This window comes from Bufo gargarizans, chromosome 3 (genome assembly GCF_014858855.1).
Source record: "Bufo gargarizans isolate SCDJY-AF-19 chromosome 3, ASM1485885v1, whole genome shotgun sequence".
Taxonomy (NCBI): Eukaryota; Metazoa; Chordata; class Amphibia; order Anura; family Bufonidae; genus Bufo; species Bufo gargarizans.
Genome location: NC_058082.1, coordinates 114,956,810 through 114,971,654, shown reverse-complemented (window position 1 = coordinate 114,971,654; position 14,845 = coordinate 114,956,810). Strand labels below are relative to the sequence as shown.

Below are 14,845 nucleotides of genomic sequence, written 5' to 3'. Positions count from 1 at the left end.
GCCCAAATCAGGGCATCACCCACATGCCGCAGAGTGAGGGGTCGTTCACACAACCATTAGTGTTTTGCGGTCTACAAATCACAGATTCTGGCCATGTGCAGGGCGTGTCACTGTGCGGACCCATTAAATGGCTCCATGGTCTGTATGTTGAGGAAAAGTATAGAACATGTCTTATCTTTAGCGGCTCGGCCGCACGGATGCAGACGCACATGGAGGGCAAAAACAGACATGGGGACCAACCATGGGTGAAGTATGGATACATTATTTGGACACCGCAATGTAAAGGAGGCCGGTGTGCGGGCTGTAGCTTGGCTCTGCTATATCTGTGTTAGGATACAGTGCAGCACTTTGCCGTTTCAGGTTAAATATTACAGATACCATACTTTTCTGAACTTTGCTTTTCTCTTATCTCTGCATTTTTCACTTCGGAACAGCTGTTATGTAAAGGCTCTTCCACTGTTTGTTTCTCCTATCACTTTTCTGTAGGTGTAAAAGTCGACGAGTTCTGTATAGACATCATTCAGCTGATGCAATTTCGGAAAGGCGATTTCATCATCTCTAGATCCCTTAGGCTGGGAGGGAGGCTGAGGCGATTACATATGCGTGGCATGTTACACTAAGCCTTTTTGTTTCTGGGCTGGATCATAAGCTTCTAGGCACTTGCAACAGTAAAGTTTTAAAAGTTAGATGTTTTATGTGGTTTTTTTTTATTTTTTTTTATTTTTTATTTTTTCTTTCTTTCTTTTCTTTGTGGTTTTGACCAGCAGGCTTTCCTCTGAAAGAGAAAATAACAGCTCTGTCTTACTAAACGGCGTCTCCGCTCACAGTAACGGGCTGCGGTCGGTCTGGGTTTGGCTATAATGGGTTTAGAATAAATTGAATACAGGGTGTGCGCAGCATCAACCCCTTCCTCGCCTATCTTCACTTTCTGCCCACCACCGCTTCTCCACCCAGCAGTTTGTATAAAAACATTTACTAAGACCGTTCCCCCCCCCCCCCCCCCCCCCGCCTTCTTTTCTCCCTGCTCTGCCGTAAGATATATGGTTATTGTATGACGAGACGTGCAAATCTAAGGCAGTGCCTGATTCCAGACGTAAATGTTAATACATTTACCCCCGTCCCGCTGCACACGCTGTTAAACTGGCTGTGGTGTGGCAAGATATTAAAAGGGACTAAATTTACAAGTCCCTTAATAAATAACCCGCTGAGTTTTAGGGTTTGGCCACACGGTCAGGTTTCCTGATTCAGTTTTGGAAACCAAAATCGGAAAAAGCATATAGAAAGTATAAGGCCTCGTTCACATGACCATATGTGTTTGCGGTCGGCAAAACATGGATCCCGGCCGAGTGCATGAGGCCATTTCCTTGTCTGCAGATCGGACAAGAATAGGAGATGTTCTATCTTTTTTATCACCTTAAAAGGCAATGAAGGAGGGATTTTTAGTACCCGAGGTCCCTTTCCCAGAAAACACTACAACCTCAGAATATGGTGCAGAACTAATTGTTTCCATTCACATGAAGTACAGTCCAATACTTTCAAAGAAAAAATTTATAAAACACACAATGACCATAACCCATGTGGATAGCAGGAGCTGGGACCAAATCCGGAAACAACGCACAATGCGACTTCTTGTTTTCTGACAATTGTTGGATGGCGGCAGTGGTAGTCTTTTAGGATCTATAGACTTTAGGAGCCAGTGACATCTTTCCAGGAACCAGTCTGATAATTGGCAACAGAATTTTAATATCCGGGCCTTTTTGGAGAAACACTGGTCGGACATCATTGCTACTAGTGCTCAGCGAAGTATTGAAACATTCTATTCAGCTGCTTCGACTAATTTTACAAAATAATTTGCTTCTTGACTAATTACTTCATCACAAAGCGCATTTCTTTGTAAGTAGTGGCTGTAATGACACTGTACCCCTCCGATGCCGCGTTTATAGCTGATCGCGGCATCTGACAGCAGCAATACAGTGTAAAATAAAATCATACTTGCCTCCTCCGTTTGGAGCGCAAAGAGCCGCCGTGCACAAGATTTCATGTGAGATCTTCAATCAAGATGGCGGCGGTCGACTCTTTGCGCTCAAACGGATGAGGTAGTATAAAAAAAAAAAAAAAAAAATCATAACTGCCATTTAGGGAAAATAGATTTGCTACCACGAGGAAATTCAGCTTCATGGCGAATAAAATTTTTAATTAACTTAAAATAGAAGTCCACTTCGTGGTGTTCGATTCGCTCAAGGCTAATTGCTACCTCTGGCGGAATTTAGAGACATTTTGAAGAGACCTGCTTTTTGCCGGATCTGTATAGAAGGGATATGATACACTTCTAGCATTCAATTTTTCTGAGTCGGGGGTTAGGTTGATATTCTGATAGACATTCAACCAAAAGTGTGTACATAAAAATAAAAAACTCCAGAAATTTAAATTTAAGTGCAGCAATCGTTCTGTCCTTACATGACTGACCGCCATTTCTTTATCTATACTAGCCTTTAAGAAGATGCTGCCATGTGCGAGCCCAGCATACAAAACCTGCATCTCAAGCTGGGAACCAGTTATGGAATGGGCAGGAAAGCTTGGCTGAAAATGACCCTGAAATGTGGGACCTTGTACAGAAGGAGAAGGACAGGCAGTGCCGTGGACTGGAGATGATCGCCTCTGAGGTAAGAGTATTTTGTTGTGCTCACTGTTAAGTTATGTACCCAAAATTCATGTTTTTCTAATCTTTGAGGGAACATTCTTCCAGTTTGTGGATATTTGTTAGGATGTTTTAAATCCTTGGCATGTGCAAGACATTGAATGCATTGATGGCTTCTTAATGGAACTTTGAAATAATACCAAAACTTGCCCATGGTCCTTGTCCGTTGCCAGGGTTTTCTAAAATGCTCCTGAAAAAGTAGAGATCTTACAGGAAACATGATTGATAACTTCCCCTTAAGGCTAAAGCCAGTTGTTGGGAAGGAACGCTTCCTTCCTGACAGCCGGGTTGCTCCTTCAGTGGAGGAGACCACCGCATTTATATGTAGCTAGCTATCGCCTCCACAGTTTGAGGACGAGGGATTGCGATTGCTCGTCCTCCTACAGCTGTATTGTCTCTGGGCAACAGATCACTGTTTAGACCGCACGATCTGCTGCCCAGAAATGATAATTTAGGTGCCTGCATCAATGACAGGATCACTCGCTCATCGGGTAACCAGTGGCACATTTAGATGGGCAGATTGTCAGGAACAAGCTTCTGCAGGAACCCAATAATCTGCCCAAATATCAGGTCATGTAGATCTACCTTTAATCCCTCATGCTTTTTGTTGAAGGAGCAGAACTTCAATATAGGGATGTTCCCAGAAAGTGCACACCACATATGTTTCTGATAGATTTAGGTCCACCTGCTACATCCAGGTGAAGAACGAATGAATGACCATGCACGTGGGCAGTTCCTCCATTCATTTTGGGGGAGTTTTGGAACAGTCGTATGCTTGGCTTGCCACCTCTCCATTCATCCACCGTCTGTTGGTGGAGGCCAATGGCTGGTTGGGGTGCCCTGTTCTCCAGCCATCGATGGCATGTCCTGTAGATGTGTAAATATCCATGTTGAGAATACTAATTGTAAAGGGCTGAATCTTATATCTGGTTTAGTGGACTGAGGAGGAAGGGGCTCTCAGCTGTAGCAGCCAGTAACCTAAGGGCTTATACAGATGAGCAATGTAAAACGCGTCCATACTCCATGCAGTAAAAAAAATTATATATATATATATATATATATATATATATATATATATATATATATATATATATATATATATATATATAAAAAAAATTTTTACACACACACACGTACTTTGTTTTCGAATGATGCAAATGCGTCCGGGTCTTTAGCGCATGCACACTTGACCACATATGTGTTGGTCTGTCGGATGATTCATTTATGGGACGCATGCGCATCCGAGTTTCTTAGACGCTGACTTTGGCAATGGAGTCACATCGGGAATTTGTAAGTTGCTTGATTATGTGCTTGTATCCATGTCCATAGTCATGTGACCTGGCCACTCCCCATGATAGAAGTGTGGTAGTAGCTTCTCATTTTAACCAGTTATCTGGGTTATTGCACAAGTGCACTTTATATACATGAATTTTGTATTTATTCACATATATTATAATATACAATTGTATCACAGTTCTATCTTATGATTATCCACTGTGTTCACCAGACTTGCATAGGTACATGTATATATTTCACTTTATTTTTTCATATGTCACTTGTACAGGCATGGGTTAATGCTAATTATGCTTGATGATGTCATTTCCTCACACTATATAAGTATGTTCAGTTTGCATTGTTACATTGCTTGAGAAAGGCTTCATGTTGGAGCCGAAACGTTGCGAACCCATTGACTTGAATGGGAGACTGTATTGCGAAAATTGTACCAAAGCAGTACATTCCGCAGTTTTTCTCTGTGCGGAAAATTGGACATGTATATTGGCCTATTGAATGTGATGCGGATGTGAACATTGCTTACCTGAATGAGCTCTTCTAACCAAAGACAGGTATAAACCAAGCTCCCTTTGTAGTGACCAGAACAAGGCTTGTAGAGAAGTAAGGGATAAGCAGTGCTGTATCAGAAGAACGGCGCGCTGTTCCCACAAGAGAGATTATGAAATCATTCAGTACAGAACCTTTAGACCTGAAAATAAAAAGTGAAAAGGTGCACATTCATTTCCCATTGTGGTACCTCGGCCATGGTGTAGTTATGGAAAAGGTTTATCAGCCCCAAAGGGAGGTTATGTTGTGTTAACAGCAACGTCAATTGCAAATCCTTCAACCTAAAAAGAATATCTGCATATCTCCATGTACTGTGCAGTCACCGATCTCGGATTGTCTTGCATGTCGCCATTTGAGCTCCTCCAGAAACTCTTCCGTCTGTGTAAATATGTGGCTGCGTTGTTTGCATTTTGCCTTTTTAGGTTTAATATACTTTTATTCTTTTGCACGTAGAATTCATACGTCACAAAGGTCTAATATTATGTAAAAATATTTCTTAATAGAATTTCTGCAGTCGAGCGGCTTTGGAAGCACTTGGTTCCTGCCTCAACAACAAATACTCTGAGGGCTATCCTGGAAAGAGGTGAGTAACAGCACCCAGTGATATTGTTCACATTAAAGGGCTTTTCCGAGATTTTTATATTAATGACCTATACTCGGGATAGGTAATCAGTATCTCATCGCCGGAGGTCCGACACCCAGGACCCCCTCCAATTAGCTGTTTGAGAATGCCGCAGCGCTCCTGTAAGTGCCACAACTTTCTCGCAGCTTTCCCCAGGCTGAGTGACCACACGTTCACTGGTCACATGGCCTAGGACCAGCTCACCGATACCAAGCACAGCCGCTATACAATGTACGACATTGTGGTTGGTGAGCTGCGAGCTGATCGGCAGGGGTCCCGGGTGTTGCACCCCCACCGATCAGATACTGATGATAGGTCATCAGTATAAAAATCCTGGGAAACACTTTTAACCATGAGAGATGTACTGAAGATAGATTTGGTATAGTGATTTGATAGGCAACTTATCACCTTGAGTAGTGACACAGGCTGATTTCAGCAATATGTCACTCATCTGCGAATGATATGGGTGCGGAGCAATTGCTGTTAAATTCTGGCAGCGCCTATTGGTAAAGAGTCACCCACCGCCAGAGAAGAGTCCGGCCAGCGCCTCCCTACCCCCTTCATCAGATGCACATTCCCCTACTTGTAAACGTTCAGTCATCGGCAGGGAAGGATAATCTGGACTCTTCTCTGTCGGGCGCTGCACAGAACATCAGCAGATGAGGCACAGCCTGTCCGTCACTACCCGAGGCACGCAGGTGAGGTATTCGTATTTGAATTTTTTTTTTTTTTTTTATACAATTGAAGTTAATAGGAAAAAAACTGCATTCATCTGCTTAAGTGTCTGGGCTGATTAAATTTATTGTCCTGTCCCAAAAATTATCCAATACCAATATGTTTTTCTTTTGTTAACAGTGGAAGTCAATAACAGTACAGTGCAACTGCATAGACATTCATGGGGCATCCGTTTCTTCCAGAGAACTGTTCCCTCTGGCGACCCACTGGTTCCAGCGGGCGGTCACTTCTGGGCTAGCCTGCCGCACTTTTACTGTACTGACAGAGCAAACCTCGCAGCGTACGCCTGCTCTGCAAGGGAGGCGACTCGTGGCTCCGCCTGACCATGACTGGCGGGTTTCTTCTCTGTGCATAATGTGGAGGAGGGTAGAGGTATGAGTCCCAGCACTGGCTTGCGCTGCAAGATTTTACCTTTCGTTACTGTAAAAGTAATCGGCGGGTCTGTCACCATACTTTAGTACAGGAGAAAGTTTCCCTTTAGAAGTTGCACACTGTTTCGTAGTAGAATGATGAAGTGTCACTTTAAGTAGCTTTCTTGGTTTTATTAAAGAGGACCCCTCACCTCTCCGGACATCAGTTTTAGTAACTACTTGCTTTTCCCATGTAATAACAATCCTTTTCATATCTCTGTATGTTGCTCCATTCCTCTGTTATCCCTGCTAGAATTTTATGAATGCATTGCCAGCAGACTGCAGTCCAGATAGTGGTTACCAGTTAAGGGTGTTTCCCTGCACAGTCTGACATTATCCAGTCAGTGCTGCTGGTGTCAGACTGCAGGAGCTTTTAGCAGGAATAATAGAAGAACAGCACAGTGTACAGTTATTTGAAAAGTTATTACATGGGGAATGCAAGTAACTGCTAAAACAGACATGTCAGAAGAGGCGACAGGTCCTCGTTAAGGGACAACCGTTTTCACGTCTAATGTGCGGCCGGAATTACTGAAGCTGGTGGGAATGGACCTTATTAGTCTCTTGTTAGTGCTGCCTTTTCTTCATCCAATCGTTGTTCTTCCCTTGGCATGAGCGCTGGAGATGTCTGGAAACCTTTCACACCTTTACGCTCCATGAAAAGCCTGACCTTTTAGCTGCTCTGTTTACACGCGTTAATGGGAGGATCCGGTGTCTGGGCGCCTACCTACCGTCTATGTCTGGCCAACTCTGTTGGACTTGGCCATACACCTCAAGTCTCTGTGTTTTGCTCACTCATCTGCAGTGTTGGCTTATCTTCATTATAAGTTAGATTACCGAGTAGATTATCAGTGTGTTCTCCTTCCACCCTCCTCCAATCAGAACCACACACTTAAAGGGGTTGTCTAGTTTCAAAGAACAGAGAATAGATGATTACTTACCAGACAGATCCCGCACCGCTGCTCCAGTACACCCAGCCGGGTGTACCTGGCTGCAGCAGTGACATGACCTCAACAACATGTGATTCCCGCAGCCAATCACTGGCCTCTTTAGTGCGCCACTGAGGCCAATGATTGGCTGCAGCGGTAACATGTTGTCAAAGTAAAGTCACCACTGCAGCCAGGAGAACCAGGTAAGTAATCATCTATTCTCCCCTGAGTTGTCCAGTTTGAAACCAAACAACCCCTTTAAGAGGGATCCAGGCTGCATATCAATAACTTGACTGCTTTCTGCCCTGAAGCCTAAAAATGACATCATGTAGTACATGGCAGTACCTTTCTAACAAAGCTCGAATCAGACCTGTACCACACGTGGGTCCAGAGATCTCCACATTCACTGCTCCAATTGCTTCGCTAGATTATCCTCAGCGTGGCACCTCAAGGGGTGTGTCCTTTCTGCTGCAGCTCTTTACCTGTAACGGCCACAGCTTCAAACAAGATATGGCTGGTGACAGTTGATTTAAACTGAGCGTGTGCGACCACCTCAGTGAGGTCGATGGAGAAATAAAAAATAGCGGAAAAAGAACAAACAGCGGGTGGCGCTATACAGATAGATTTTCAGTGAATAACTCTGCGGCTATACAATTTTTTTATTTTTTTATTCCATGCAATTATGAAAGTATTCAGATTCAGTATCTGGTTTGAAAAATTTAGAATATTTTTTATGGCACAGGCCCCTTAATGTTTAATTATTGAAGAGGCAGTCAACAGCTTCTGTCTGTCTTTTCCTCAGATATTATGGAGGGGCTGAGGTGGTGGATCAGATAGAGTTGCTCTGTCAGCAGCGAGCATTGGAAGCCTTCAGACTGGACCCAGGAAAGTGGGGTGTGAACGTGCAGCCGTATTCCGGGTCTCCCGCCAATTTTGCAGCGTACACGGCTCTGCTGCAGCCACATGACCGCCTCATGGGGCTCGATCTTCCAGATGGAGGGCAGTAAGTATGCATTACCTCACTACGTTGTGATTAATCCAGAGACTTAAAAACCAACTGTGTTTGTTGCATCAGTGATTTTGCATCAGGGCATGTTTGAGAAGAAAATACTATTCCTGTCGCAGTTACCATCTGGTTTACCGCGCCATTTATAGTTAAGAACCTTTAAATGTCTTGTTTGTCGTCACCTTTCAGTATCACAATGGCTACAAATACACATTTCAGTATAGTTTGGTGATATGCAGTGCAGAATATTCTGTACATCTTAAAGGGGTTGCCTCACTTCAGCAAATGGCGTTTATCATGTAGAGGCACTTACTAATGTATTGTGATTGTCCAGATTGCCTCCTTTGCTGGCTTGATCCATTTTTCCATCACGTTATACCCTGCGCGTTTCCATGAATATGACCACCCTGCAATCCAGCAGCGGTGGTCGTGCTTGCACGCTATAGGAAAAAGTACCAGCCTAAGCTGACTCCCACGGGCAACCAGTGTGTCCAGCACCTTTTCCTGTAGTGTGCAAGCGCAGCCACCGCTGCTGGATCGTAACCTCTGAATACAAGCAGTGTATGATGTGATGGAAAAATTAATCTAGCCAGCAAAGGAGGCAATCACAATACATTAGTAAGTGCCTTGTATTAACTTTCGCTACATGATGATAAATACTATTTGCTGAAGTGAGAGGACCCCTTTAAGAGTCAGTTTACACTTCTAAGTGGCCGGGCAATGAGAACTTACATGTCAGTAGAAAAGAGGAAAGTTTGGTGACACTGGTTACCTGGCTCTGGAATAGATGCGTATTAAGGGGTAGATCTATCAGAACTAGTGTAAAGTAGAAGTGGCTTAGTTGCCCATAGCAACCAATCAGATTCCACCTTTCATTTTTCCATGCTCCTTTGGAAAATAACAGGTGAAATCTGATTGGATACTATGGGCAACTAAGCCAGTTCTCCTTTACACCAGTTTGATAAATCTCTCCCTGAGGCTTGGAAATGTTGACTAAGGCCTCTTTCACATGAACATATTGGTTCCATTCCGTGCATTGGGGACTGCAATTTGAATGGGTCCGTTCCACAAAAGACGGAAGCATGGATTGGAACCCCACGGATGCGGAATGCACATGGCTGGTGCCCCATGTATTGTGGAACCGCCATATGCGGCCTGAAATATGGCCACGGGAGCACTATGGCTGTGTGAAAGGGCCCTAACCAAAAGGTTATAAATCGCCTGTAGCCTCCAATTAGTTAATGTGTGTGCGTTCATGCCAGCTGTCAGTGACTTGCATTGCGGTTGCGTCATATGAATACATAGACGCCTAGTACTTTGGTCATTGAAGCTTGGGAACAATTAGTCACCCCCGCCCCCATTCTGGGAGTGTGAGAGGCGGATGGGTTTACTGAAACTGTCGCAGCCTGGCCAGTTAAACTGTGTGTGGAGGGGAGGGGGGGGGGGGGTTCAGCTCCCAGAGGTGGGACCTGCTCTAATCAGACTTCTATAGCGTATTCTGTGGTTATATAAATGTCTCCATATATTTTTTATTTTATATTTTTTTCTTTTACAAAAAATAGGCTACATTTGCACCACAGTGGAAAAAAATGGGCATGAAAAATGGACACCCTTAGGGAGAATAATCATCCGCCAGTCTTGATCTCCCTGTGCTGGAGTGAGATGCTCCTATTTTATTAAGAGGCAGATGCTTCTTAGCAAATCGGGATCATCTCTGTCCGACCAGGCACCAAAAACTGAAGTGACTTCAGTTATAGTAAATCCAGTGGGCTGAGTGAAGCTAAGCCACCCCATTTTCTAACCGCTTCGGGAAAAGTGGCGAGAAGCCTAAAAAGTCGCAAATTATGGAGCAGATGTGGCATAGACTCTTTTTTAATGTCCGTCGCTGTCCTTTTTCATGGCCATTTTTGAACCATTTCTGCATTTGTTTTGTCAATTTTTACGGGTTAATTCAATTTCCATTTTTTATTTTTTTTTATCCTAACCCCTGCAGTGCCATCTGTATGTATAATGTCCCCCATAGTGCCTCCCCAGTAGAATTAATACCTCCATTAGTGGCCACCAATATGTATAATGCCCCTCTTTCTGCTTGTGTTTTAAAAAAAAAAAATATGTATCTGCTTAAATGCGCGGGGACACTCGCTCCTCACTGAATGTTAGCTGAACTGCACTCCCAGCATGATGTCAGTGCAGGTCATTTCCTGCAGCATCCAGTAAGAAGTGAGCGTCCCTGCTCGTTCAAGATAAGGTGTGGTTTTTTTTTATTTTTATTATTTTATATATTTTTTTTTAACCCGTAAAAGGCCCTTTGTATCATTTTTAACAGACATTTAACAGGTGCACTCCTGTCTAAATGACTATGGGGGAAAAAAACGGTCCCATTGATTTCAGTGGGGTCTGTCTGGCCAAACATAGGGCATTTCCTATTTTTTTTAATTTTTTTTACAGCCGCTATTCACTGGCTGTTTAAAAATAAGAAAATGGCTGTGTAAATAACCCCATTCACTTCAATCGATACTAAAAAAGGTTTCATTTGCGTGAATGTAGCCTTAGGCAGGGACCTTCACACTGCATTGAAAGTTCATGTAATAGGTGGCATTGCTTTAGCGTCTTATTTTAACCTCACAATATCTTATTTTTCCAAGCTTGACCCATGGGTACATGTCTGATGTGAAGCGCATATCTGCTACCTCGATTTACTTTGAATCTATGCCTTACAAGCTAAATGTAAGTACTATGAAAGGAAAGTCACTTCTGTTAGCCTTATTAATGCTGGAGGACAGGGGAGAACATGACTAGCAGGTGGAGATTTTTCAAAACTTCTGCAAAAGAAACATGAAAAGTAGTTGCAGCATGGCCGCCAATTGTTCCAAAGGGCACTGAAAAATCAGTGGTGGAATGTGCTCTGTTGTTGCTATGAACACATGCATGTGGTTATCTGTTCACGTGATCTGCTGATCCATAGATTACAATGGAATCAGTTCGGCCTTTTAGTATCATAAATATGCCAAAATATTTATTCTTAAACAGGTTTTGCCAGAATTGGGTTTTTTTTTTTTTTAACCACTTCCCATCTGGGCCATTTGCCCCCTTCCTGACGAGGCCTAATTTTGCAAAACTGACATATCTCACTTTATGTGGTAATAACTTTGGAACGCCTTTATTTATCCAAGTCATTCAGAGATTGTTTGCTCGTGACACATTGTAGTTCATGATAGTCATAAATTTGAGTCAAAATATTTCACCTTGATTTATGAAAAAATCCCAAATTTACCCAAAAATTTGAATTTTTTTTTTTCTAAATTTCAATTTCTCTGCTTTTAAAACAAAGTGATACCTCATTTATTACTTAACATTCCCCATATGTCTACTTTATGTTGGCATCATTTTGGAAATGTCATTTTATTTTTTTAGGACGTTAGAAGGCTTAGAAGTTTAGAAGAAATTCTTCAAATTTTTAAGAAAATTGCCAAAACCCACTTTATAAGGACCAGTTCAGGTCTGAAGTCACTTTGTGGGGCTTACATAGTAGTTACCCCCATAAATGACCCCATTGTAGAAACTACACCCCTCAAGGTATTCAAAACCGATTTTACAAACTTTGTTAACCCTTTAGGCGTTCCACAAGAATTAAAGGAAAATGGAGATCAAATTTTTAAATTTCACTTTTTTGGCAGATTTTCCATTTTAATCAAATTTTTTCTTTAACACATCGATGGTTAACAGCCAAACAAAACTCAATATTTATTACCCAGATTCTGCGGTTTACAGAAACACCCCACATGTGGTCATAAACTGCTGTATGGGCACACGGCAGGGCGCAGAAGAAAAGGAACTCCACATGGTTTTTAGATGCCATGTCCCATTTGAAGCCCCCTGATGCACCCTTACAGTAGAAACTCCCAAGAAGTGACCCCATTTTGGAAACTAGGGGATAAGGTGCCAGTTTTATTAGTACTATTTTTGGGTACATATGATTTTTTGATCATTCATTATACTTTATGGGGCAAGGTGACCAAAAAATTGGTTGTTTTAGCACAGTTTCTATTTATTTATTTATTTATTTATTTTTACAGCGTTCACCTGAGGGGTTCAGTCAAGTGACATTTTTATAGAGCAGATTGTTACGGACGTGGCAATACCTAATATGTATACTTTTTCTCATTTATTAAAGTTTTACACAATAATAGCATTTTTGAAACAAAAAAATTATGTTTTAATGTGTCCATGTTCTGAGAGCTATAGTTTTTTAATTTTTTGAGAGATTTTCTTATGTAGGGGCTCATTTTTTGCGGGATGAGGTGACGGTTTTATTGGTACCATTTTGTGGGACATACGCGTTTTTGATCACTTGGTGTTGCACCTTTTGTGATGCAAGGTGACAAAAATTGCTTGTTTTGACAAAAAATTTTTTTTCTTCTTTTACGGTGTTCACCCGAAGGGTTAGGTCACGTGATATTTTTATAGAGCTGGTTTTTACGGACGCGGCAATACCAAATATGTCTATTTTATTATTTTTTCTATTTTTAACATTTTATTTTTTTTTTTTTTTATTCCTTACTTGGGGACTTTTTTTTTTACATGTGAAACTTATTTTTATTTTATTTTTTCAACCCTTTATTTTTTTTTATTTTATTTTACACTTTTCGTCCCCCCTAAGGTCATACAAGACCTCTAGGGGACATTTGCTTCACTTTTTCTTTTTTTTTTTTTCACTGTTGATTTCTCCTGTAACTGGGGCTGACATAGTAGCCCCAGTTACAGAAGAAATGCACCCCCCAGAGAGGCTGTACAGCGCTGTACAGCCTCAATGCAGGGCTGATCGAGGTCTCTGAAAGACCTCACACAGCTCCTGCACTCTCCGGTCCCGGCGCTCCGTGAGCGCTGTGTCTGCAGCGATCTGAAAGGCAGGGACACCTGGGAACTGTCCCTGCCTTCTCTCTGGGTTGCCCTGCTGTCACTGACAGCGGGCAACCTGATCAGCAGCTGCACGATTAGCGTGCAGCTGCTGTTTCTGAAAGGACGTTTTAAAACGTGCTTTCAGAAATAGAGGTCCACCCATAGGACGTTTATATCCTATGGGCAGACGGAAAGTGGTTAATAAACCAGTCCACTTAGCCGGACCTGTAAAGGGAAGAAGACTTACCTGCTTCCCGGCGCTGGCTACTCGCTGTTTCGCCGAACACATCCGGCTTGCCAACGCTGCAGCCAATCGCTGGCCGTGGGGTTGACCTGATGAAATGGTCAACGCAAGGGAATCCGGTCACCACTGCGTCATGTTAAGCTGAGAGATGGCTGACAGCGGCATAAATTCTTCTCCCTGGGGAGAACAGATATACGCTTAGATGACCCAAGCGGGCATGTATAGGGGGGACAGGTTGCTGGCAGGCTTTTTAAATAATTTCTGGAGAACCCCCTTTAAGGCCCCATGCACACGGCCGTGTTTCACAGCCGTGTGCGTGCCGTGGAACCGCGGCCTGGATCCCTCCTGAGAGCAGGAGCGCACGGCGTCACTGGTTGCTATGACGCCGTGCGCTCCCTGCTGCTGCCGCAATGCAGTAATACACTGGTATGATCTATACCAGTGTATTACTGTACTGTGCCGGCAGCAGGGAGCGCACGGCGTCATAGCAACCAGTGACGCCGTGCGCTCCTGCTCTCAGGAGGGATCCAGGCCGCGGTTCCACGGCCGTGTGCATGGGGCCTAAGAATCTAAACCAGAAGTCAGTAACCCCTGGCAGTCAAGCTATTAAACTACGACTGCCCACATTCACAATGGCTCAGCTGCTAAACCGCGCAGGGCACGGGCTCTTTTGTTTTCAATAACACACTGCCGGGCGGTAAGTTCCGCCCGGCAGTGTGTTCGGTGACGTCACCGGCTCTGAGGAGCGGGCTTTGGCTCTGCCCTAGCCGTTTTACTGGCTAGGGCAGAGCTAAATCCCGCCCATCGGTGCCGGTGACGTCGCCGAGGTTTCTGTTAGCCCCATGGAGAGCCCCGGTACGTCACCGGAACTCCTAAAAATGCCTTTGCCCTGTGCAATTTAGCGCAGGGCAAAGGAGAGCATCGGAGCATGAACTGCTCCGATGCTCCTGTCAGGGGGGCTGCCAGGGTGAAAATGGAGGGATGTCCGGGTTCAGCTCTGAACCCGGACAACCCCTTTTTAAGTAGCCGGCAGTGAGTTTCTAATGATGATTTTCTTACTGCATTCTGATGAGGCAGAAGTATGAAAAACGTTTTTATCCTCCATCCGCGCTATTTTCCAGTCATGCTTGAAGTCAATGGGGCAGGGTCCTCCTTGCTTCAAGTCAAGGTAACCGCGCCCCCTTCCCTGCCCCTTCTCCTGTGACTGACAGCCGGCTGTTCGGCAAAGCCAGACGGCTGTCTGGCATAAGTGCGGTCAGTCACAGCGAAGGGGCAGGGAAGGGGGCGCGGTTACCTTGACTTGAAGCAAAGAGGCCGCTGCCCGCTTGACTTCAAGTCTGACTGGAAAATAGCGCGGACGGAGGATGAAAGAATGTTTTTCATACTTCTGCCTCATCAGAATGCAGTAAGAAAATCATCATTAGAAACTCGCTGCCGGCTACTTAAAGCGGTTTTCCAAGTTATAT

General features: G+C 43.7%; 1 protein-coding gene across 1 annotated transcript in view; it reads left to right on the top strand.

The window, feature by feature from the left end:
• SHMT2 (serine hydroxymethyltransferase 2) overlaps nucleotides 1-14,845 on the top strand; it is a 78,696-nt gene that overhangs the window by 14,447 nt on the left and 49,404 nt on the right. The window contains exons 2-5 of the mRNA XM_044285041.1: nucleotides 2,490-2,663; nucleotides 5,041-5,120; nucleotides 8,033-8,233; nucleotides 10,882-10,963. Coding sequence (XP_044140976.1) covers nucleotides 2,490-2,663; nucleotides 5,041-5,120; nucleotides 8,033-8,233; nucleotides 10,882-10,963 — 537 coding nt within the window. The remainder of the gene's footprint in view (nucleotides 1-2,489; nucleotides 2,664-5,040; nucleotides 5,121-8,032; nucleotides 8,234-10,881; nucleotides 10,964-14,845) is intronic.